This window comes from Sphaeramia orbicularis, chromosome 13 (genome assembly GCF_902148855.1).
Source record: "Sphaeramia orbicularis chromosome 13, fSphaOr1.1, whole genome shotgun sequence".
Lineage (NCBI taxonomy): Eukaryota > Metazoa > Chordata > Actinopteri > Kurtiformes > Apogonidae > Sphaeramia > Sphaeramia orbicularis.
This window is the reverse complement of record NC_043969.1, coordinates 16,875,902-16,902,356: the sequence shown is the minus strand read 5'-3', so window position 1 is coordinate 16,902,356 and position 26,455 is coordinate 16,875,902. Positions and strand designations below refer to the sequence as shown.

The 26,455-nt window shown below is 37.1% G+C and overlaps 1 protein-coding gene across 14 annotated transcripts in view; it reads right to left on the bottom strand.

The window, feature by feature from the left end:
• gramd1bb (GRAM domain containing 1Bb) overlaps positions 1 to 26,455 on the bottom strand; it is a 176,814-nt gene that overhangs the window by 56,483 nt on the left and 93,876 nt on the right. The window contains exons 1-2 of one of the 14 annotated variants that reach the window (XM_030152873.1): positions 21,723 to 21,773; positions 21,487 to 21,530 (exon numbers count right to left, since the gene is read on the bottom strand). The exons of 11 other annotated variants lie outside the window; for them this stretch is intronic. In XM_030152873.1, coding sequence (XP_030008733.1) covers positions 21,487 to 21,530; positions 21,723 to 21,758 — 80 coding nt within the window. In that variant the 5' untranslated portion in view covers positions 21,759 to 21,773. Of the gene's footprint in view, positions 1 to 4,722; positions 5,263 to 21,486; positions 21,531 to 21,722; positions 21,774 to 26,455 lie in introns of those variants that run through there. 2 more of the 14 variants (XM_030152874.1, XM_030152876.1) reach the window with 2 other exon arrangements.

Sequence of the window (26,455 nt, the reverse complement as noted above, 5' to 3'; positions counted from 1 at the left end):
TGGGAGCTACAATTTTAAAGTCAGCCCCAAAATAGCAGAGAAATGAGTGGTTCAGCACTAGAAAACACACACCAGGGGAACTGATTTACATGTATGTATGTAGAGTATATTTATGTATTTATATATGTGTGGATAGAAAAATGCAGAGGACTTGTGGTTGAAGCCTCTGTGAAGTGTTCCACTGCTCTGTGAACATGATATAAAGAGGAGTGTACTCTAGAGGGAAAGGATACTGCTATGGATACATATTATGTTATTTCCTCTTGCCAAATATAGGGATATTTTTATTAAAAACCAGTGGCACCTATGGAGGGGGAGGTGTGACTCTTCCGGAGTCTCTACAAACACATTATTTCTGTACATCAGTTCTGTGAAACTGACACTACAATACAGTGAATGAATACAGACCTGAAGTTTTTTTTTAATCAGAATTTTCCTTCTTGAGTTACAGAAATATCATAATTGAAATACCATATCACATTCCTCTAGTGCATTGAATACCACTGTATCATGATACCAACACTATCGTAGATAATATATCATGGTAGCATTATTACGTGAGTTACTCTTTGATACCTAATAGTAAATGTTCAGGAAAACGTTGAAGTTAAAACACTCGCATGTTTATGAAACTAAATGTCAGGAGACAGTGAATTGGTTGGACAAAATACTGATGAGAAATGTCATAGTATAATCACATTGTTGTAATATTTATATTATAAATATATCATATGCTGCTATAAACACTTTACTTTGTCTATAGGGCTAATTTTGTTTACACTCTCATCTACAATACCTGTAAAATGTTTCAGAGTTTATTTCAACTTAACTCTACTCATACTCAAGTTGACTTTTTTCTTTCAATTTTACTTATTTTTATTTTTTTTTCTAATGTTATAATAATTATTTTAAATGTTCTATGGCTAAGTATCTGTAATATGTTATGTTCTGACCATAAATCACAAATAAGAGCCTGGGTTATTTTCAACTCTTCACTCAGGAATAAAAATCCTCCAGCCTTAAAACTTATACAAGCTTTATATAACATGACACAACAATAAATCTAGGAATACAAAATCTGTAGGAAAACATACAGAATGCTCTACGAATACTATCTGATGCTAAGCTGTAGGTGTGATGTGTCCTAATATTTTTGTCGACATTGTGTATTTATGTAAATCTGCACTCACAGCCTGACTGTCCTGCAGCAACAAGCCTCTTGTCCTCGGTGCCACGTGCAGAGAGTATGTTCAAGCTCCAGCCTCCTGTCCGTGCGTTACTGTTGCTACAGCTGCTGCTGCTGGCTGTGTGTGCACATCTGTGTGTGTGTGTGTATGTGTGTGTATGTATGTGTGCAGATTTAAGTCCCGCCAAATGTCATATCAAGAGCAAACATCCCCACACTGGGGTCGCTGCCAAATCCCGCATGTTCCCTCTCTCACACACAAACACACACTCTCTGTCACTCTCTCTCTCTCTCTCTCTTCTTTGCTCTTATCTCTTCCTTGTATTCTGACAAGTAATGCTGCACCAGCCCCCTCCTTGTGCCTCAATCACGCCATGCACTGTGACAAACAGCCCAGCATGGTAAAACTGTTTTCACTCTCTTTGCCAGACATCAATTTACAGCAAATCATACACCCTAAAATGGAATAATGAACATTATACTCTCTGCGTTTAACACAAAAAAAAAAAAAAATGATGCAAATCCAAATATTTTTGATCATTTAGATAACAAATAATGCATTATGAAAAAAAAAAACCATTTATTTTAGACATAAAGTTCAAATTCTGCAAAAATAATGTAAAAATAATAAATACGAAATGTATTTTTTTTTGGCTTTCTTTAATGTAAAATATCTGAAAAATAGGGACATGACATCCAAATTATTAGTTTTATTTAATTTTATTTCTACGTATATGTAAACATGTTTATAAGAATAAGAAAGAATGTGTGTTATTTCTACATACATATAGTTTATCTGGTGTGAATGGGTGTGTATGAGTGTTTGTGGTGTTTTGATTCATGTTCTTTATGTATATTATTATTTACTTTGTTTACCTTTCATTCTAAAACTTGAAAGCACGGTAAAACTGTTATCACTCTTTTTGCCAGACATCAATTTACAGCAAAAAATGAAATAATGAACATTACATTTTCTATGTTTATCCCGACAAAAAAAACAAAAACAAAAACTGATGTGAATCCAAATATTTTAATCATTTAGATAACAAATAATGTATTATGATAAAAAAAGCCATTTAATTTAGACATAAAGTTCAAATTCTGCAAAAATAAGAGTAAAAACAATAAATGTGAAATGTATTTTTTTGGCTTTCTCTTATGTAAAATAAAAACAAATTATCTGGAAAATAGCAACATGACATCCAAATTATTACTTTTTTTTTTTTTTATTATTATTATTATGACTGCTGTATTTTCATTTTATTTCTACATATATGTATACATGTTTATAAGAATATTTGTATGTTATTTATGCATATATCCCTTAGTGCAGTTTTACCTGGTGTGAATGGGTGTGTGTATGAGTGTTTGTGGTGTTTTGATTCATCATGCTCTTTATGTATATTATTATTTACTTTGTTTACCTTTCATTATAAAACTTGAACACCAATAAAAATATTGTGAAAAAACAAAAAACAAAAAATAATGTAGTTTTGTTGAAGAAGACAGATGCATTCTTCACTTTAAAGAGCATTCACCTCAGTATGTGGTGGATGTTTTGATATTCATTTAAAAATTATTGTGCTGTCCCAATACCGCTGAGGCCTAACTGCAGCAGCCTCAGCTTGATTCCAGATCATTTGTACACACCGTCCCCTCTCTCCTGTTATCCTGTATATTCTTTCTATAATAGGAGGCAAAAATACACCAAAAATATATAAAAATTCACGCTGCATTATCAAAAAGGCCATGTGTGCTATAAATACAAAGAAACACTAATTAAAACTTATTATTGACCGACACTTTCAGTATTTTCATTTCTCAGTGGATGAGAAAACGGTCAAAACAAACGATGGGTGGAAACATGAAAAATCACTGCTGGGATCAGTGAATTACCTGGAGAGCTCTAAACAGTTGGAACAGATAAATCACCCGTAACCAGAGCAGATAAATAGCTGCAATATCCAGTGTCATCGAGTGGTTTATAACATATGGGACAACAAATGAGCTGATTGAGGTATTGATTGACGGGTTGAACTTGGAGGTCACACTGTTTTGCCGGTGTTGCAGATCATTCCTGGGAGAACAGTGAGTGAATCTGCGAAGGGAATCTTTCTTCCTTTATTGTATTTTTATGCTTTGAGGTGGATTGAAATAAAGCTGAAAAGGGCTTTAGTGATTACTTGGAAGAATTTGGATTGGTGCCAGTGTAAACGTACTTTCCTCAAGCAGATTCTTGGTTTAGATATATAAAAAAAAAAAAAAAAAACACATCGGAGCGTTTTATATTTGAGAGCTTTCAGGGAGGATGGAGACATATACACATACATGCTATTACATAATGTAACAGCATGGCATAGGAATTGTATCAAGCCAGCCAGCAGGACCAGTTCCCTCTGTGCATGGGAGACTAATGGATGCTAACAGATGGCTACTCAGTATAAGGTTACCTGTGTGTCACACTGCTGCTAGATTAAGTGATGACAGACTCAGGTTTAACAGTGTTTGTGTGCACTGAATGCTACAAACTCACACTTACACACATCAGCTGACACATATGGACATGTCTGATTCTCTCTTAGTTAACAGCTTAGAAAGAAACACAGCCTGATGATTAAGTGACAATTTCAAATGAATGGAATCACAAGAGAGATGTAAATGAGAGATCAAACATAAATACATCAAGAATGAAAAGAGGCAGTGAGATATTAGGTTAAAGAGAAGGTTCTAATGAAACTGAGAAGGAAGTAAGCGGGACGCACGTTGCTGAAACTGCTCCCCCTAGTTTTTTTCCCCTCCTGCAGTGCTCTGTAATTCGTCTCTAAAAATATCACGCAAGAAGAGGAGGAGCATAAACAAACATACAAGTAAGAGAGGAATACACAGAGGGATGCTGAAGGAGTGTACAGAGGCACATTCACCGTAACGAAACAGCTTAAAAAACCTGTCTGTGGATGTGTCTGTCCATGTGGATGTGTCTGTCCATGTGGATGTGTCTGTCCATGTGGATGTGTCTGTCCATGTGGATGTGTCTGTCCATGTGGGACGGTGAGAGAGGGAAAAGAAAACAAGAGAGGAAGGCAGTGAGAGTAAAAGCCGGGGAGAAACGGAGGGAGCTTGTGCCTGCTCTTTTCCAGGCGGCCACGTGAGTGTTCTCCTCAGCTGCTCTGCTCACACCGAGCCCGCCAGAGGGGAGCAGAGCAGGGTCGTGAAAAAAACACAACGCACTAGCCCACACTGGCTGCACTGGCCACGTCCACCTCAGTTCAGCCTGGTTAGTGACCTGCTCAAGCTGGTGTATTGTTTAGGAATTTATATAACTACAAAGAAATAGATGGAAAGTAGAGAAATAGTGCAATAAAAATGTAAGGTATCACGTCTTCACAGAGTCATAATGACATTCTCTCCATACAGCCACAGTCCATTAGATATTCACAGACACTCTGGTTGGACTTGCATACATGCCAGCCTGAATGCTACTCAAACATACTCATAAAAACACATCCAACCAGTCCCTGCTCTGTGTTGAGCCTTACCAGGCGAGCTTGAAGCCTTTCATTAGTACAGTGAGGAGTATCTGATGTCCATAGCATGTTGTGGGCACTGGGCTGCCCGTTCACACCGCTGCATGCTGACTGCCAGCCTGCCCAAGCTTCACCTCCCATACACTGAGCAGGAGAGATGCACGCAGGGAAGGAGGGAGGAGTGGATGCAGCGACAGATGGATGATTAGGGGCCAAAGTCCAGAAGGATGCTGCCCTGCTTTGCCCACCTTATAGCTACATTCCTTTGCTTGGATCGAGGTGCCGCAGTGTTGGGTACTTGTGCCAAAAATTCACACCTCCCTGGGGTTCTTCAGTTTTCCCAAAAGAGACAGAGGTGACCCGCACTGCAACATTCACAATGCAAACTACAGCACGCAGCAGGATTAGCCACTGCAGACGAACACCACCATGACAGGTTGTAATTCCTTCCCAACTCGGTGCCTTTTCTATCACGCTCTTCCACAGTCCCTGAACGCTTCTGTTTGCTCGCTCAAACTCTGTCTGTCTCTCCCTCAGCCTCCGCTGCGGATGAAAGCTGCACTTGCTGCGTTCACAGTGAGCAGGCGCAGGATGTCTCCCCTCCTCCCTTCCTCCTATTCCCCTCCCTCCCTCCTGTTCTTTCTGTCCTCTTCCCTAGATGGCTCTCTTTCGCTATTTCTCGCCAAGATAAGCCGAGCTGGCCCGGAGTGCAAGACGAGAGCAGGATGTTCGCTGCTGGCTGTAACATCCTCAGTGCATTGACCCCCATCCACATCTCCAGCCCCCCGTGCTTTGTATGAGAAGGGTATTAAGAGGGGGGTCTTGGTGCAATTCTTTGCTCTGATATTGGACTCTAGCCCTGATCGGTGTCAGCAGCTAACCCTGTTAATCTCTTAATGCATTGAGTACTGGGGTACTCCCTGTGTTTATAGCTGTGAGCTGTAAATGTGTTACGAATACATGATGAATCACATGGACCTGGTGGTGACTCAGCTTCTTCAGTTCACTGTTAAATGAATATCAGTCATTACAAATGTTAACATATCATGTAATATAGTTTCCCCTGGAACTTTTGGCACGATTTATTTATAATGTGACTTTTTTAGGAATCATCATCAAACACATAATACTCCATAAGAACTAGGAATATACTTAGTACCATTCTAAACTATTTTACATTAGTTTTTTCATATGTGATAAAAATGTACTAATTTGACTCTGATGCAGCTCTGACTTTAGACACCACTCTGTGTTTTTGTGACATCCCACTCATAGTACCATCTAAAACATTATATGTCATCCAACAGCTATCAACAATGAAATGACAATTACATTTTTCTGATGTATTTGTCTAATTGTTTACTTTATTGTGCATTCATTTTGTGTTGCCTTCAAAGATGTATGTATGTATTTATTTATTTTTTACTTTTCTGGTATGCCACTGTCTTTGTGTATGTATGTATGTAGGTATGTGTATGTGAGGATAATAAGTGAGGTTGATCCAAGGGACTTGATTTTTCATATTATGCTGATAGGAAGATAAACGATAGACTGTTTTGTGGCGAAGGGGTGGGATTAAATAAGTTATACTTCCTCCCACTCCTTTTGGAATGTGCAAATGAAGTCATACTTTGTTTTCATATATATGTACAAGTTTTTGTTTTTGATTTGTTTGTTTTGTTTTCTAATAATCTGTTTCATTTGTAAAGACTAAGTAGGATTACTTTGTTTTGTTGCATATTCAAAATAAACTAAACTGAACTAAACTAAATTTATAATTCTTCCAGTTCAGTGTGAAAAAGAGTAATGAATAATGTTGAAATATTACTGAATTGCACTTTATCCATTTAACAGTTTAAAGGCAGTGATGGTTTGTGTTGCACTTATTCTAAAAAGGAAATTAGATTTTTTTTGCTGTTGTGTGTAGTAGATCAGTTGCTGTCATCATACATTTTCTTAACCAATATTGAGTATCGACCATGGAAAAAACATATCAACTGATTGTTGATAATGAGCAGAGAAATCTCAACTGATGAACTTTTCCATCGTCATAGGTCAACAGAGGTGGATACTCAATCTCTTCAGCCACAGAGGTCAGTGAGCGCTCAACCACTGACTTTAATCACAACTGTCATCAAAAACAAAGGCTGTCTTGACCACAGTCACTGGGTCAGGGCGCAGCACATTCTCCCCCTTTAATCCTCTTAAAGCGCAGCACACAAATTACACCTCATTAGGCATAGTTTATACTAAGGTTAATGCAAACCACTGTCTAACACCTGATGATACACTCTCAACTCATTAGCATATTACAAACCGGTCCCTCACAATTATTACAATATCACTGCATCCAAACTATTTAGCATAATGGTGACTGTTTTATTTAAATTATGATAATTGTTCATCTGTATACCAACAGTTGAGAGAAACTAAGTGAAATAACATATGTAGTGGCCAAAAAAGAGGCTCCATCTGGATTTAACTGAGCAAATATTTCAGATCCTTCAATTGGAAAATAACTTCACTGATTATTATGTTTCAGATGCAACACGTTCTATAACTCTAATGAATGCAGTGAGTAGTTTTTCATTTCTTTAACAAACATCAGTTTTATAGAGAGCATAAAAACTGGATTGTGTTTCAATGGAAAAAGCTCATGTGGTCTGATGAGTCCAGATTGAGCCTCTTGCATAAAGATGGGCATGACAAAATGATAAGAGAGGTGACAGAATAGAATAGAATAGAATAGATTTATTGTCATTGTACAATGGCTATACAATGAAACTGGGTGGAGCTAACCCTCTTCAGTGCCACAAAATAAAAGATCAACAGCAATAAATAAGACATCTGATAAAATCAAAACACCCAATAAGATCAAACATCCAATAAAATCAGAAATGATTACCCATCATGCCTAGCACCTAGTGTATAAGTTTATGGGGGCAGTGTTATGATCTAGGGTTGTTTCAATTGGTCAGGTCTAGGTTTGGCAACGTTATGTGTCCATTAAATGAAAACAAACAAACAAAAAAAAAACAAAACAAAGTTAACACGTAAAGATGTCAGAGTGAATATATGCCATAATCAAAGCCAAAGAGGTCCAACAAGATTGTATACTTTAACATTATTTTCATGTTTTCCCCTGTCTGACTAAGGCTATTTCTATCATTTTGTTTCTTTCTTTCTATCATTTCATTGAGGCTCATTCTTCTGCTGTGTTGTTGTGTATTATTTTCATGTTGTACTTTGGTTCAATGCTTCAGGGGTGAACTTTGTATATTTATCTGCTGTGTTCCATTTTTATTAAAGAAGGGCAACAGTTAAACATAAATCTGTTTAATTTAACATGCGCCAGAAGTCTATGCCAGCAAATACCTCTTTATTTTCTTATGGTGTATGTTTAGAATTAAACTATTATCAGACTTATATCACAGTGTTGGCATATTAGTAATATAATAAGCAATAATATGGTAATAAAAGTCACCTCAAACTTCATTGCTGTCGCAGCTACAACTAGAAGCACTCGGAGAGCGCAGACCTCCACCAAGGCTGATCAGTGCCCCCCCCCCGTGGGCCCCCCCCACGCCAAGGAGGTTATGTTTTTTCCAGGGTTTGTTTGTTTGTTTGTCTGTCTGTTTGTCTGTCCGTTAGTGTGCAACATAACTCAAAAAGTTATGGACAGATTTTGATGAAATTTTCAGGGTTTGTTGGAAATGGGCCCCCCCGTGGGCCCCCCCACCCCCGATCACCACCAAAATTTAATCATTTCTTCTTTATCCCATTTCCAACAAACCCTGAAAATTTCATCAAAATCTGTCCATAACTTTTTGAGTTATGTTGCACACTAACGGACAGACAAACAGACATACAAACAAACAAACAAACCCTGGCAAAAACATAACCTCCTTGGCGGAGGTAATTATGCATACAACAGATTTTTAACCCAAAGGTGAAAACAGATGAGTTTCAGAAATAAACACACATATAAACCATTACAAAGTTGCATTATGTGGCATTTACAGCCATCACAATTTGCTGTATAAATGTGTAAATACTGAGTTGTAGGAATTGTACAATAAATTCAATGTTTTTGGAGTTATTGTCATTCAGATCTATCTGCTGAGTCACTGAGCTTTATTTCCTCTGCTTTCTGAGATGGTGCCAGCAGAGAGTGACCGTTTGACCGAGTGATTATGACGGCATGCAAAAGATAATGTCGCACTAACAGTCAAGTGCTCACTTAACTGTCTCAGCTGACATTTCACTTGACCTGCTGTTGTTTATAACATTATCAGTGTTATATTAACCTCAGAAAAAACATAGAACCTCTTTCTATATTATTACAGTTTATGTGTTTGTTTGCATTTTCTGCATGGGTACTGGGCTGATGAAAGGCCTCATAAGACAAGATACAACATGCGATCAATTACAGCACCGTAAGCCTACACTGTAATCTTTTTTATCGTTAAAGAAACTCTCAGAGAAATGAGGTGGATGTTTCATTTCTGTGCCATGGACCAGACAAGAGCAGACAGGGGAGTGCACTCTATTCACACCCTCCTTCTATTGTTACCCAGCACTGACTCTCCCCAAATGCTACTGCAAATGCGGTAAGACTGCAGGGAGAGAAAACTGAGCAAAGGAACAATATGAGAGCGCTTTAATCCTTTCCCAGGGTGAAGCAGAAAGTGATATAGCAGGGGCTTCAGTCAGGCAAGAGGACAGTTAAGACACCACACATTGAGTCCATCTGCTGCCCACTTACTTGCTCAGCTAACAAATTCATAAAAAAAAAAAAAAAAAAAAGACAGGAAAACAATACCTGCAGCCAATGTTTCACCCCCCTGGGAAATACATTTAATCTTGGCACAACGATCTAATCTTGATTTAAGGTCGAATACTCACTACTTCATTACTTAAGTCAGTATGTAGTAGACCGAATGTTTTACGTGTCCTGTTAAAGGAGACTACTTAAAAGATCAGATCAATTAAAACCCTTTAAAATCAACATACAAAGGCACTACAAGAAGAAAACATCACACTGTTCATGAGTGGTGTTTTATTCTGCAATCAGCAGAACATTTTGACCCAGTGTCCAAACAAAACTGATGCATCATGGAGCAGGTATTGGTAATTTCCCCTCAGTATTACTTTATTAGAAAAAAAAAAAAAAAAAAATCAGGAAAGAGGGTCATTGTGACTTTTCATCTACGCTTCCTCTTATAACCAGAGCAGACTTTAGGCGGTTGACTTGTCTTAGTGGTTTGACTCTTAGTGGATGCAGAGCGGTGCTGAATGGACAGCTCCACCAGTCAACTTGGCTTCATGTTTGTTGTTGGTGACGCCCTCTGCTGGCTGAAGGACTGACTGCTGCTGTAATGCACTGGTGGTTGAGTAAAATACACTATTTGTAATTGTCTTAAGAGTAAATCAAAATCTAGTTAAAGTCATTATAGGAAAAAATACTCCAATGTAAAAGCTCTCAATGATTCCTTTGTATAAAGTGTTCCAAATTAAATACATTTATTTCTGTTACACCTTTTTAATACTTTAAGAGAAAAAATACATTATTATCACAGGCTGCAAGGCGGCTGTCATGTGACGTCTGCATCAGTTTCCATTTTAGCATTCCTTGAACCTTATTCTAGCCCAGAGAATTTTCATTTAGGTCTAAGAATAGCACTGTCAGATAATCCGGATTATGCCCTCTGCACTGCTTTGTGGAATTGGACAGTATGGCGAAGTGCAGCCTGTTGGGCGTTCCTCACTGTCTAACAGTGTATGGATTACAATCTGTTTTCCTTTGGATGTGGATAAATCCAAATAACCACACTCTAATCAGAGGAGTAAATCAGTGATCATGTGACTGACGGGCTGTTTGTTTATTGTCAACCTGACCATGGTGGATAATCCATGGCCTAAAGGCAACAGTGGAGATGCAGACAGCACCAACACATTCAGATATATGCATACAGGTGTGCAGTTGATGGAAATAAAACATAACCACATGTTCCTCTGGCAACAAAAAGCTAGAGATCCATTACAGCATTTGTTTCAATAAGTATGTAAAGTTATTATTTTCTAGATATACTGTAGTTATGGTGGAGAGGTCAGTGGCCCGGATGCATGCAGACAGTCGAAAAACCCTTAGTATGTTGGATGCTGTTTACATTATGGTTAAAAAAAAGAATGCAACATAACTGTCTATGACTATCCTGATCACCTATATGTTTATATCTGTAAATTATATTCATTTTCTCTATATATGTGTATTTGTTTTTATTAGTGGTTTTCACATTTTGAGATCCAGGTTGGGTTGGTATGGGGGTCGCTATCAGTTCAGGGGGGGTTATACTTTGTGTGTCACAAAATCTTGTATCATAAATCAGTACTCTTATTACCTCCACCAAGGAGGTTATGTTTTTGCCGGGCGCTGGTTTGTTTGTCTGTCTGTCCGTGTGCAAGATAACTCAAAAAGTTATGGACGGATTTGGATGAAAGTTTCAGGAAATGATGATACTGGCACAAGGAACAAATTATTACATTTTGGTGGTGGTGGTGAGTGTGTGTGTGTGTGTGGGGGGGCACTGATCTGCCTTGACGGAGGTCTGCCCTCTCCGAGTGCTTTTCTAGTTATTATTATTATTACTCTTTTTTATAATACTCTATTTTACAAATGGGTATTTGTGCTTGTATGTGCAGTAACTGTTTTTTTTTTTTTTCGTATGTTTTAGCTGTGTTTATGTTTTGTACCTGTCTTTTCTGTCAAATCTTTACCTTTTCTAACTCTTTTTCTGACTCAGGGAAACACACAAGAATTCCGATGTACCTATACTGCTATGTATCTGTGCAAATGGCAAATAAAGTCTATTCTAAAATGTGAATTTCTTTATTTTTTTGGATTGTACTTTTTTGGAGATGCACAATGAAAATAAATTAAAAAATGATCCAAAAAAGAAAAGTAAGTAAAGCTAAAACAGCAAATACAGATGTGGTGTGAAGAGATATGGGGGAATATTAGACTGCAGGCAACATACAAATTGTTATTACACTATTACCCCAGTCATCTTTGTACATTTCATTTATTTATGTAAATCTGGCTTGTCTAAATAGTGTTTTCATCTCCCCTTGTTCCAGTGTTCTTTTTCTTCTTCCTCTTCTTCATCAAATGTACTGCATGTATAAAATGTTGTGTGGCTTATGCTACACTAGCAGCATTAAATGAACAGAAATAGACATTCATTCATTCATTCATTCATTCATTATCTGAACCCGCTTTATCCTCACTAGGGTCACGGGGGTCGCTTGGAGCCTATCCCAGCCACTTACAGGCAAAGGCGGGGTACACCCTGGACATTTCGCCACTTCATTACAGGGCTGATACAAACAGATCAACAACCAATCACTCTCACTTTCACACTTACAGGCAATTTAGAGTGACCAAATCTATCAAGATGCATGTCATCAGACTGTGGGAGGAGGTGGGAGAATCCAGAGAGAACCCACACAAACAAAAGGAGAACAATTAATCATCAACTAATCAACATTTTTGTGACAGCCCCACAGACAAGACACTAAGATACGTGATTATAAAGTTAAACAGTTACACCCATGGAGAAGTGAGGGCCATCAGAAGGTGACTTATCCACTCAGCCAACACAAGACTGAAAAAGCATACGTGTTACTTACATTAACAGTAGTTTACAGAGACAATATCAAATGGTTACGTAGTTCTGAACCACGAACAAAACGATAACAAACTGCATGAAGGATGAGACAAAGCAGAAGTCACCACTGCAATCCATAACAGATGAGCTGCTGATAACCACAGGAATATTTATAAAAAAACCAAAAAACAAAAACTGTTTACAGTGCCCCCTGGAGGCAGAAAGATCAAAAGATTTACATTAAATTCACTAATATTTGAAAAGTATAGAAACTCTTGTCTTTTTAGGTGTTTCATCCAAAATTACACTAGATGTTAAAACAGTGCAGCCATAAAACTGTCAAACAAATCAACAAATTCAAACTATGCTTAGCTAAGGACATATACAAACCAACGTATCTGTACAAGAGCTTTGTTGCTCAAGGTAAAAGAAACACACCCTTGATCTGAAAAGTGGTTTTGCTTTTTTGGAAGGGAAATTCAGTCAGACATGGATGTGGCCTATATCAGCTGATTTCAATGCATTTCAGTGTTTATCATACAGTTCATGACTTACTCAATACAATGTGTTTGCATTTGTTGGAGTGCTCCCTAGTGGTTCACAGATTGCTAAAGAGCAAAAGGAACCACTACAATCACAAATAAATGGTAGTAATTTTGGTGTAAACATATTGAATGTTTTGTTAAGGTCTGAAAACGGAGGACAGACAGACAGACAGACAGACCTGTTGATTGCAATAGCCTCCTGAATTATATGCTGTTGGAAAAAAAAAAATCACAACTGAAAGTAGCTCAGAAGGAGGTCAGAGTAAATTTAACATTAAATATAAAACAGACACCCCTCTGAGGCCAAAACTGAACAGAGTAGAGCAGATAGCCTGCATGGACTTAAGCATTAAAGCAGCCCTGGGAGGGAACATGAAAGACAGAATGACAGTGATGATGAATGACATAATGTGTCTGATAGAAAAATGAGCATCACTGTCTGGGACAGACATCATGTTAAATATCAAGTCAACCCAAAAAAAAAATGATTAAGTGAAATACAGATGGCCTTCTGTGCATCTGTCACGTGCACCATGAATAAAAGAACAAAGTACTGCACGTGCTGACATTAAAAGCATTCATTTAAAAAAGCCTCCTATTTCCTGCTTCTGCTGCAGCACGCTGGATGAAACTAGGCCGAGGTTTCTTTTTCAACAAATCTCAACACCCGTAATTACAAAACAAAGCACAGTGAGAGGCACAAGAAGAAAGGGTGAGAGATGGAGTTTGATTATCTCTATTAACCTAGCAACAAATTTAGGTTTAAGACAAAAAAGTAACTAATGGGAAAAAAGGTTGGTGATTTTTGGGTCCTAATGTGAGCACAGGTCTGTTCACTACTCACTACTTTTATGGGTGGGATGTAAAGCCAAATGCCAAATGTTAAATGTGAAATTGAAATGTAATTATACTATTATAATATTATATATTATGCATTACCTTAAATCTCTCCATTGGCTCCCTGTTCTGTATCGTTTTCATTTTACAATTCTGGTGCTTACTTTCTGTGCTGTACATGGCCAGGCCCCAGCCTACAGTGCTGCTCTGATCCAGCCCTACAGCTCGGCTCACAGCCTGAGGTCCTCAGGGCAGCACCTGCTGATGGTGACAGGTCTTTTAAAGCTGTGGTGCTGCATCTCTGGCCTGATCACCCTCTATACCCACGGTCGATGGACTCTGTTGAGACTTTTAAAAAAAACATCTCAAGACACTCTTGTTCAAGCCGGCATTTTATTTCCTAACTGACTCAGGGTGGCTACAAACTGATTGCATTTTATGTATTTATTGCATTTTAACTGTATTTTAATTGTATTTTGCACTGTAAAGCACTTTGTGACTCTGAAAACTGCTGTATAAATAAAATGTACTTAATTACTTACACATATATTCTTCTTTACTAACACATGGTGCAAAACTGGCATTCAAAAAATGCCATCTTTGGTATTTCACTCTCTGTCATCTACAGTTTTTGGCAATTTCAATTACTCCCAGGGGTCTTAACAAATATTATTACTTGAAGTAATATTAGTATAAAGTATGGGTCACACTTGGACTTGTAGACTCAAGTCTTTGCAGCTAAGTTAAATACTCATTAAGATGAGCATGTGGCTGTGTAACTTGTTTAAGACAGAGCTTTGTTGATAATTAAAGGAACTGACTCAGGGATTAGACTCATTACATCAATATACAGTAATACATACACGGTTTTCTTCTATGCAACAACTTCCGATCAGCATGCAAATACACTGACAAATATTTTTCATACTAGTTATATAACTATGATTATTTCATCTTAAACACTTATTTTATTCCTTTAGAAAAGCACAGTAATTCATTGTGTTCCTCCAGCTGACACTATAGCTGTATCTATTATTGAGTATATCAATGAGTCATCACATCAATGACCCTGAGCTCCTCAAATACACAGCCACTCACTTCAGAAAAATGAAGTCACGACACACACAGATCGGGTTCTGCTGATGTCTCTACATCCAGTGAGCATGCATAGTATAAAGTATACAGGTTACATTTTATCAGCCAACGTTGAGCTGCACTGCTGACGCTGCTGACTGGGGACAGAAATGTCAAAGACTCATTTTAACAAGCTTTCAACTCTATGTACCGGAATGAAAAAAGTAAGTGCCACTTTTGTCAGATTTAGATCCAGGACAATCAGGAAAGTTATAAAGCATTGTTTAAAAGATTGTTGTAATCCTCTTAGGACAGAAATACAGCACCTTTGGGACATTTTAGATTTTGGAAAAAGCTCTGTCACATTTCAGTATTTTTTTAAGACCTTTTAGGATCTGTTTCACATCCTGTCACAATGGGGACAGACTTTTTTTTTTTTTTTTACTTTCCATGTGACTAATGCCATATACCCAAAGTTCCTCATATGAACATCTTCTTGCACAAAATGCAGAGCCTTCACATTGTTATTTTAACATATTCTTCAAGTCCAATCATTTTTAAAACTTGTCAAACTTTAAGATATTTTAATACAATTCAGATTGTTTTTTAGAGTTTTTCAGAACCTGCAGACAGGAGGTCTTTCCCAATAATTACATTACTGCCTTATAACTATTCAAGCACAGTTTTTTATATAAATGTCATCATTGCCCAGGTTGTCAATGTAAATGAGAACTGATTCTGAATTGACCTACCTGGTAAAATAACGGTTAAATAAAACTGTCTCTATGTGCCTTTCTAAAAACAGATGGATGAACCCAACAGATCTGTCATATTTCATATTTTCTTATCATTTTTTATTTGACTGGGGGTCTTTTAAAGGGATATTGTGAAATATTGTGAAAAAAGTTTGAATTTCTTTTATTATTATAGGACAGGTCAGGGGGTTCTACAATAATGTTAAAGTATCTAAAATATCAGGAAGATCATAACAACAGGCGATTAACCGACTGATGTACAGGCTTCTATAAAGATGACAATAAAACAGTGAAAAAGTCTTTAACTGGAAATGACAAGTTATAATTGAACTGGTTGAATGTACTGGAGCTGAAACTGGTATGGTTTTGGAATAATGGAAATAAGGGAAAAATGTGACTTTTTTGTTCTAAGGTATGTTTAACTATATAAATATATATATAAAGGGGAAGACTTACTTTAAGAACAGATGTCTTAGTTTTTTTTTTTTTTTTTTTTTTCTTAACAGAGAACTCATATGAAACATGTGAATGTTAAATTTCATGTTTTACCATTGTTGATTTTTCAGACATGGTATACAAATGTGCTTAGATGTCTGTTGTAAAGTATGTCTCCAAATGAAAAAAACAAAATTATAAAAAAAAAAACAATGAAAAAGTCACATTTATCTGTTTGTCCATCTATTCACTCACCAGATGGACAAATACACTTGGGTATTTTTTTTTTCAGATAACTGGACCAAAAATGAGCCATTTGGAATTTGGTCACAAAAATACAGTCATTGCTTTCAGTCAATCCTCTTGAACGATCCATAGTCTCTGTATATGTTACATGTTAGGTGTTGTACGCAATTGTTGCAAGAAATGTGGGATGTGTAAATATTTGTCACTTGTTGCAAATTAAAAAATAAATAAATCCTCCTGAACCACCAGAGCCATAAACCATTAGACCACCTGTTTGGAACAGAGTTGAAAACTACAACTATACAAGGTATGAAGAAGATGATTTTGGCCTGCAGCTTAAATTACACAAGCTGTGGACATGTGAGACTCACATTTACTTGTTAAATAAGGGACGATATGACCTCTTATTATGATGTCATCTTATTGAGTATCCTTCACATTGAGACCCTTCACTTCTGTTGGTACTTGTCATTTTCAGTGGTTTATCTGAGCATGTCATTTGTATTTGTAAGTTATGTAAAACTGACAATAAATTATAAGTTGTAATTATTTTTAATTTTAAAATCATGACAGTCCTACTTACAGAAACCCTAATCAAAAACAGGCCCCAGACAATAACACCTTTAACAAATGAGTCATAATAAAATAATAAAAAACACTGTGTAAACTATTGACCAAACTTCTGTAGGTACTGATACCTCATCGCTACTAATTACATAACCACATGATGCCAACTCGGTCGTCACATAATTATGAAGTGGCTCCAAATAACCTCATCATCAGCGAGTTAGTGATAACATGGTATCTGCTGAAGCTGAAGCCAACATGGTCAGATGTGCCGTCGCTGAGGGGCTGTTCACTGTTCGTAACACTCAAACACAAACCTCTGCGGCTGAAAGAATAACCCATCTGCGCCCTTGTGCTCCGTCCTCACACGAACCTTTGTTCAACCTTTATTTAAACAGGCGAGTAGATTAAAAACAGGCTCATATGAAGCTGCATAGACAGCGTTGTCCACAGTCACATTCATGTAATATTAGTTCAACCTTTCATGGTATTGTCACTGACTGGAATAATCTTATGCACTTAGAAGAAAAGAGCTTGGAGCCAAAGTGAGTGCAGATATTTTTTATGGTAAAAGGATTTTGGCTGTGGAACGGCATTGTAATAACAGACTGGGTGGAGAAGTACTGACCAACTCCTCCCATACAAACTGTCAGGGCTGTTTCCACAGAGATGGCCCTGCCGTCATTGTATCCAGGAGCCGTCCAGACTACGGCTTCAGGGCCACATGTGGGCCTTGGCTGCATTTGTCAGTCAGACATACACAATGTGTTAAGACCCCAGAAACACACACACACAGACTTTAGGTTTGCTTACCGCTAGTTGCTACGCCATTACCACCCACAAAACATTCAAGGGCGGCACTTGAGCTATTTCGAGCTGCAAAAATGATTCAACTCATTCATGGCGACAAAGGAACATTAAAAAGCAAGGTCTCACATTTTCAAACATCTGAAGTTAGCATTGATGAAATCTGCAATTTAATTAAACTTTTTTTCATTATATAAAGCCTTCATTATGAGGACATCTAAAACCTTGGATTACAAGGTCAATATGCAGAATAGTGGTTTAATAAGACATGAAAAACCTTATTTTTTTTAATCTCTTACAGCGGTTTATTATTATGAATAGCAACATCACACATCAGGGGAGTAGTGCATTATTTTAGAGCACTAAAAATAACTGTTTTCTTTACTCAAACTAAGTTCATGAATACGGACCTGACTCCTGACCCAAAAACTGGGGAGAGTGCATTAAATCCCTCACACTCTCAGAATCAACCATCATGGCTATATTATAATATTTATGTAACAGATTGCATGTAGGAGTTGTTGACTTCTAGCGATTCTTAAACCAAAAAGTTATTCTTGAAGCAATATTTAAAACTAGAAACAATCGGAGAGCGCAGACCTCCGCCAAGGCTGATCAGTGGCCCCCCCCGTGGGCCCCCCCACCCCCGATCACCACCAAAATTTAATCATTTCTTCCTTATCCCATTTCCAACAAACCCTGAAAATTTCATCCAAATCTGTCCATAACTTTTTGAGTTATGTTGCACACTAACGGACAGACAAACAAACAAACAAACAAACAAACAAACAAACAAACAAACAAACAAACAAACCCTGGTAAAAACATAACCTCCTTGGCGGAGGTAATTAACTGCATCCGAGAGGGACCCAAACCTGGAGACAAATAAAAAATAGCTAAATAAATAAATAAAAGTAGGGATGCACCGATACTACTTTTTCCAGATCGAGTACAAGTACTTACATTACATTGCATATGAGTACTTAATAAAGCCATTACAGTTCTTAGTTACTTTTGAAAATGTGCTTTATTGTTGTTGTCATTAGTCTGACTGTAACAAAGAGCTGCTACTGACATTTAATGCGTTGGAATGAGCGTTTCTCAAGTAATCCACCAGAGGGCGCTGCTCTTCATTAACCATACTAGACAAATACCACAAAGAAGAGTAAAGTTTTTTGAGAAGAGGAAGAAAGTCAGTAATAACAAACATGGAGACGACACAGGTAACACTAATGTGGATACTAATGCTGATATTGATGAGGGTAGTTGTCATAAATCTGTCAGTAGTTTTTCACTAACTCACACAGTTGCTCTTTGAACAGATCCTCTACCGCCACGGTTTCCAGTGGTATTCTCTGTCTGGGTACGCATCCGCGAGCACCTGGAAAACGGACAGAATTGCATACAGAATGTACGCAGAGGACAGACAGAACACTCCGTCTGTGTCCGTCTGTGTCTTTGACGTTACTTGTAGTCAGCGTTACTCTTGTCACCGTCGTTTATTTTGAAAAATCTCCACACTGTTGACATTACTCCTCCACCGTGTACCTGCTGCACTTAACTGCGAATGTCCCGCTACCATAAGTGGTATCGGTGCGGTTGTATCGGAGTACTTTTAGTAGCACAAGTCCAAGTACACACACTCAGTATCAGACCGATACCCGATGTTGGTATCGGCATCGGTGCATCCCAAAATAAATGACCTTGTGGATTTTGAAGTTAGTCAGTACCAAGTTTTATACGGATAAAAGTTCTTTGTTACTGCTATCGTAGATGAGATATTTTTTAAGTTTTCCCTGAGTGCTGATCATGTGCTCAGCAAAAATGAATAAATATTGCTTTATCAGCCTCCCTGCTGCACACACTAGAGAAATAAATATCTACATTTAAATCCATGTGCAAGCACATTACTAACAGACAAAATAACAATCTAGAGCACCCATCTGCCATTAATCTGAGCCTTTACCCACAGTCTAGCATGGAGCCTTTAAAAGTAAAGTTGGACAAAACAAATAGTGAAATTCAACATTTGAGACATGACCCTGACAAGTGAAGGTTGCAGAAGGTCAGGGAGTAAATATTATTCACTTTAAGGACAGTGATTTTAAAGTCAAAACAGCAGAGGCCAAGATATCCTGTACCTTGAAATGCCAATTTCCAGAAACACTGAATATTACATTTTGCATAATGGATATTGTCACTGCCTAGAAAAACCCAGGTATATAACACTGCAAACCTCCATCCCATCACTATGACATCATGTGTTATTGTGTCAGGTTAAGTTAAGTCCAGAGCCACAATAGGCACTATATACCTAACACCATTAAAAACGCATGGTCCACATATGTGGTGTAATTTCCAGAAAATTATTTGCTCAGGTTCCTATTTTGTATATGTTGCTCACGAGATGAGTAACACAGTTTACAGCTGTATTTTTTTTTATTCCCGACGTGCAACATCAGGGTTTGGACTAATCCCTTAATGTCGGACATTGAGTTGAATCTCTTGTGCACAGTCACACTTGACTGGTAACTTTAGGTGTGGTCAATAGCTGATATAAAGGCAGCAAAGAAAACACCCAAATGTTTTTGCTCAAAATGCCACGACTTATGATACAACAGAGAGAACGTGCCACTGGCAGGTTACGAGCAGGTCTGAGCTGTGGTGAAGTCACTTGCTGTCTGTACTGTCATCACAATACAATCAGCCGTCTGAGTGCCAAATTGGTGCCAGTTCCATGCGTTGTCGCTGCACTGCTTGTTTGGAACCCAGAGGTGGACACACTCTATATTGAATAACGACACTTTCAATTTCTGAGTACCTGTATTCAGTGACTGAATAAACGTGTTAAGTTGATCACAATTTGTCCACAATTCATTCTCTAATGACCAATGGTTCCCTCTTTAATATGAAGGTAACCCCAAACCAATGAATTTAATATCTCTCCAAATAGATAGATAGATAGAAATAGAGATAGATATAGATATAGATATACAGGGTGTCCCATAAGTCTCCATACATAGGAGACATAATACATATAGTTCTAACATGTATTTCTTTATATTTCTTCTTTATAGTTCTTCAGCAGTGGAGGACACGCATTGAAATGTGTTCCCAACAAAATGGCAGTCATATAGAGCATATTATATAAATAAAAATGGTTTATGTCAAGAAATGTTTATTTTTCCTATGTATGGAGACTTATGGGACACCCTGTACATCATTCTGACCTGTGCGTATTTAATGTCACTAAGTATGTAACTGTTCTGAGTGAAAGTCCTTGCTGCAAACTTATCTTGTGTAAATGTAGTGGAGAGGTAAACATTTCACAAAGCAAAGAGCTTCTCCACAGTCTTGCCACTACAGCAGACATTTAGAAAACTACAGAACGATGATACCAGAGCCAAATGGTTATAGTATCCCCACTTCTAACCCCAGGTGCTCCTGTAAAGGACAATGCTGACAGAGTTTCAGTAAATGATGCTGCATCACTTTTGTTCCTGGATCTGAACACTGTGAAATCTGAGAAACCAGAAAAAAAAAAAGAGCGAGGAGCTAGATGATCTTGTAGGGTTTTAACTGCACCGTATGCATTATTACTATTGAAAAAGCTCCCTCTTTTGGTTAGCCTGAGTACAACATTCTAAGAGGACATTTATCACTTGAAACCAATGCAGACTCGAGATTTTACAAATGAGGAGATACAGATCAGATGGAGGACGGTGGCATGATGCATTATCCTGTGGCTGTCCTTGTAAAAATGACAAAAAGCAATTTCTAGTGGCTTTAAAATGCCACTGCTCATGTGTGGGGTGCCTTATGTTATGTGGAGTAATATCCTACCTTTGTGGTTTCCATATCAGTTTCTTCCACTTCCTTTGCTTGGCCTATCAGTGAAGGTAGAGAAGAGTAAATGAGAGGTTTTTGCAGACTCTCTTCTTCACTTATTCATGGTGTGATCACTGGGATGACAATTAATGTTCACCAGAATGTATTAATAAAAATCAAATGTCAGTAATGTTGACATAAAGAAAGAGAGGTGAATGATTCCTTTTATCACAGTCTTAATTGTGACTCACGTCTGCTGCAGTTTTTGGGAGTTTAGATGTTTCCATATGTCAGAAACGACACTACAAAAATGAAAATGAATGGTTCTCTGTGGTGATCTGTGCAGGGTGTACGACACGTCTCGACCACTGATAGATGAGATAATCCACAAACACCCACAGCCTGAATGAATAAGAATAGGACATTTAGTTAAAGGAGCTATATGTAGTATTTGTACTTCAAAATATTTGAATAGTCATTTATAAAAGTATAATTAGAGTGATCAGAGTGAAGAGCTTTGCAGTGTTTGTAGAGACATGCACTGATTATATTCATGCCGACAGTCAGTGGGATTTATGTGACCACTAGAGGGAGTAGTGAGAGACAAAATGGGATGAAAATCACTAAAAATCAACATTTAGAGTCACAAAAAATGACAAAATGATACCTAGGTTAAATACATTTGATGCTGAAATCATAACGTTTCTACTACACCAGTGAGTTTGATTCTGAAGTTTGTGAAGGTATAAGGTTACTATCTGATGTTATTATTTTTAAGTTCACCATTTGTTGATCTACAGTTCAGACTAAACAGTGACAGTTCTGACTTATTTTTAACCCTGTAAAGCCTGAACCATTAAATCATTGACAGAAAATTCCAGTTCTTTGAAACTGGAGCCTTTATTGGCCCTTCTGAACAACCAAAACTTTTTTTTTTTCAATATCAATTTCCATGTATGAGTTTCAATTTTGTATCTTACTTGATACATCGGGTCTAAATGCTGAAATATTACTTTTGAACAAACAAAAACACAATATAACACAAACATGTCTAACAAATTGGTAAGTCCTTTTCAAAACTGGCAAAGATCTGCCTCCTTCCTCATTAATGACAATCTTGTACTGCATAGGTTTCAAACATGCAGCCCGTGGGCCAAAACCGGCCCACCAAATGGTCCAATCCGGCCCATGGGATGAATTTGTGGAATGCAAAAAATTACACCGAGATATTAACAATCAAGGATGTTAAAATAATTTTGATTCATGTTCCACATATTGACCAATATAATGTAAAGTGGACCAAACCAGTAAAATACCATTAAAATAATCTACAAATAATGACAACTCCTAATTTTTCCTCTTTGTTTTAGTGTAAAAAAAAGAACATTACATGAATATGCTTACATTTTCAAACTATGAAATGTCTGAAGAGAAGTAAAGGCAATTTTAACAATATTCTGCCTGTTAGTAAATGTTTTGTGTATTTGTAGATGTACTGTGATCTGTATAATATTGTTAAAATTACACTTAACTTTCTTCAGATATTTCAGGTTCATGTTATTCACACTTTTAAGAAAACTTTGTAGATGTAAACATTCTCATTGTACAATTTAACTTTTTTCACTAATTATTTCACTGTTTCGGCCCACTTCAGATCATATTGGGCTGAATGTGGCCCCTGAACTAAAATGAGTTTGACACCCCTGTTGTAGTGTCACTGGAAAGGCCTCTGGTGAACAAATTCCTCCTCCCTGGTGGATTATCTGCGTATTGCATGTATCTAATTGTATACATCAGGTTATTCAAGAAAAAAAAAAATCACACTGATCATGTAGAGCAGGGGTGTCAAACTCATTTTAGTTCAGGGGCCACATTCACCCCAGTATGATTTCAAGTGGGCCGGACCAGTAAAATAATACCAGCGAAAAAAGTAAAATTACATTGTTTCCTTAAAAATCTGAATAACGTGAACAACTTAAGAAAAACAAGTGCAGTTTTAACAATATTCTGCATCAGTTTATCAGTTTATCATTTACACATGTGCATTACAACTTACATTACAATTATAGACACACAAAACATTAAGTAACAGGTATAATATTGATGAAATTGCATTTACTTTTCTCAAGACATTTCATATTGTTCATATTTCTTCAGGTTATTCACATTTTTTGTTAAAGGACAGTTTGTAAATGCAAACATTTTCATGTAATTTTAACTTTTTTACACTACAAACAAATGTAAAATCTGCAGTTGTCATTATTTATAGGTAGGACAGTATTATTCTGGTCTGACCCAAGTGAGATCTAATTGGTTTATATGTGTATGTATGGAACCTGAAATAACATAATTTTTACACCATTGATTAATATCTTCAGTGTAATTTTTGCATTTCACAAATTCATCCTACGGGCCAGATTGGACCCTTTGGCGGGCCAGATTTGGCCCCCAGGCCACATGTTTTTGGCGGGCCGGATTTGGCCCCCAGGCCACATGTTTGACACCTGTAATGTAGGGGGCTTCAAAACTCATGTATCAAATATGATACATTTGGTGTTAGAGGGTTAATGAGTCTAAATATATTATATATTTTGCAGGTATACACAACACAAACTGAACAGAAAACACTGGTGATTTGTAGTTTTCCTGTGGCTGTTTTCTGTCTAAAAACAGAGCTAAGATAACAGAGCTATAATGTAAACTGCTGACGTAACGTGAAGATTTTTAGATTGTTTTGGACAGCTGTCAAAAAACTGGGTATGTTTTTTTATTAAAAGGGGAAAACTTCAAAATACAATCATAGTTTATAATTAATTTAGAGTGTAATACAGTCTATGGGGATATAGTATTAATTTGTTTTTGCTTTTGGTTGGTGTAGGTGTGTTTTGGAACCCCCTTGCTGTTGAGAGTTTGAAATATTAATTCCATATCTCACCCCTTTAATGGATGTCTTCTCTACTGTGAAATATCATTGTACGTCTCCAGACAGTAAAAGACTCACTGACTGTAAGGAAAATAAAACATCTGTGTGTGTTGTTCTTCGTGAAGCAACATGATATTGGCTTTGCAGAGTGCAGTCCTTTCTCTCAAGTCATTGCTGATGCCCGTGACTCACTATAAGGCGCCCACATGTGTGATGAATCACTGTCATCAGAAGCCATCAACCACTCCTCCATCTATTCAGTCCATTCATTTTTGCTGTGGCACCTGTTAATACATTTGCCTCTCAAGTCAGAGTCATTTCGTCCCACTCCTTTAGCCCTACAGAAGCCTTCCTAGGACCCGAGAAGTGTATTTCAGCTGTGCCTACACATCTTATGCTATGTGTTATGTCAGTAAGCAAATCAGAGTGACTGGAAATGAACCAAGCAAGTTCCAGTTCAGACTCACTAACCTTTAGCCAATACTACGTTGTTGCTTAAATGATTCAAAATAGAAAGTTAAGACATCATCAAGGTCTAAAGAAATTATGTGTACTCCTAAATTATCATTAATTGAGCAAATGGGAAAACAGGGAGAGAAAGGCCCATTATCTAAATATTCTAGTCTGTTTTGGTCAAATTGTAAAGATTCAGCAATAGGTATATTGAAAGAATGGAGAAATGATATACAAGAAGACACAGATGAACCAGACTGGAACGAGGTTTGTTTGAAGGCCCAAAAACAAACTATAAATACACGACTTAAGTTACTACAATATAAATGGTTAAAAAGGGTTTGTATAACCCCTGAAAAAATCCATCATATGTCCAATCATATTCCTGATACATGTACTAAATGCCAAGATAATAAAGGAACTTTTATTCACTGTCTATGGGAATGTTCAAAGATAGAGATTCTGGAAGGAGGTCATCAATTGTATGTCTGAGGTATTTAACATTAAGATTCCATTTTGTGCCAAACTTTGTATACTGGGAACATATCCTGAGGATTTCACACATACTAAGAAACAAACTAAAGTGTTGGATTTTGGACTGTTACATGCCAGGAGAGTTATTGCTTTGAATTGGAAGAGCATGGAAGCTCCTTCTATGAAGCAATGGATAAAAGAACTATCAGAGTGCATCGGACTGGAAAAACTGACTTACATTACCAAAGGAAAACTGGAGGAATTTGTGCAATTATGGGAACCTTATATGAACATTATGATATCTGGAAAATAGGGACATGTCATACAAATTATCATTGTTTAATTTTATTTAATTTTTTTTAATTATCATGACTGCTGTATTTTAATATTTTTATCATTATTATTATTACTATTATTAATATTATTTTTTTCACATATATGTACACAGTTTCATAAGAATATATCCATGTTATTTATAATATATATATATTTATATATCATTTGGTGCGAGTACGTGGTGTGAATGGGTGTGTGTATGAGTGATTATGTTGTTTTGATTTATGTTTGTTATGTAAAACTTAAATACCAGTAAAAATATTGTGAAAAAAAAAAAAAGTTAAGACATAAGTTACAGTAATAACGGCCATGTGTGCTTCATTTTCCTGTCACATATAGGATACAGAGGAGAGAAGCCCTCCAGTAAGAATAATCTAGGGCCTCTTGGGAACAGTTAAAAAAGAAATCAGTCCTGTCTGCGATGGACGAAGGCAATTCAGAGGAGACAGGTAACAGATTACACCACTTGATTTATGAAATGTGTAAAACAGACTTCCATTATGGAGAAATATGTTTCAGAAATGCAACGAGGCACAGAAAATTAAATCTGGCTGTTGAGCACTTTGTTCGTTTTGTGTTGATCCTCAGATGCTCGGCAAATTTAAAAGTGGAACACTGAACAATTTTCATATTAATGTCTCCACGCCAGATGGATATACACCTACATCATATTTAAAGTTTATCCCTGTGGATATGCATGTAGATGTAAGTGCTTATTTGCAGAAAAAAGCATTAAGCGCTGGCCTGCTGGGGGAGAGGTACAGATATTTAGCGTGATCAGCAGGGTTGAGTTGCTGA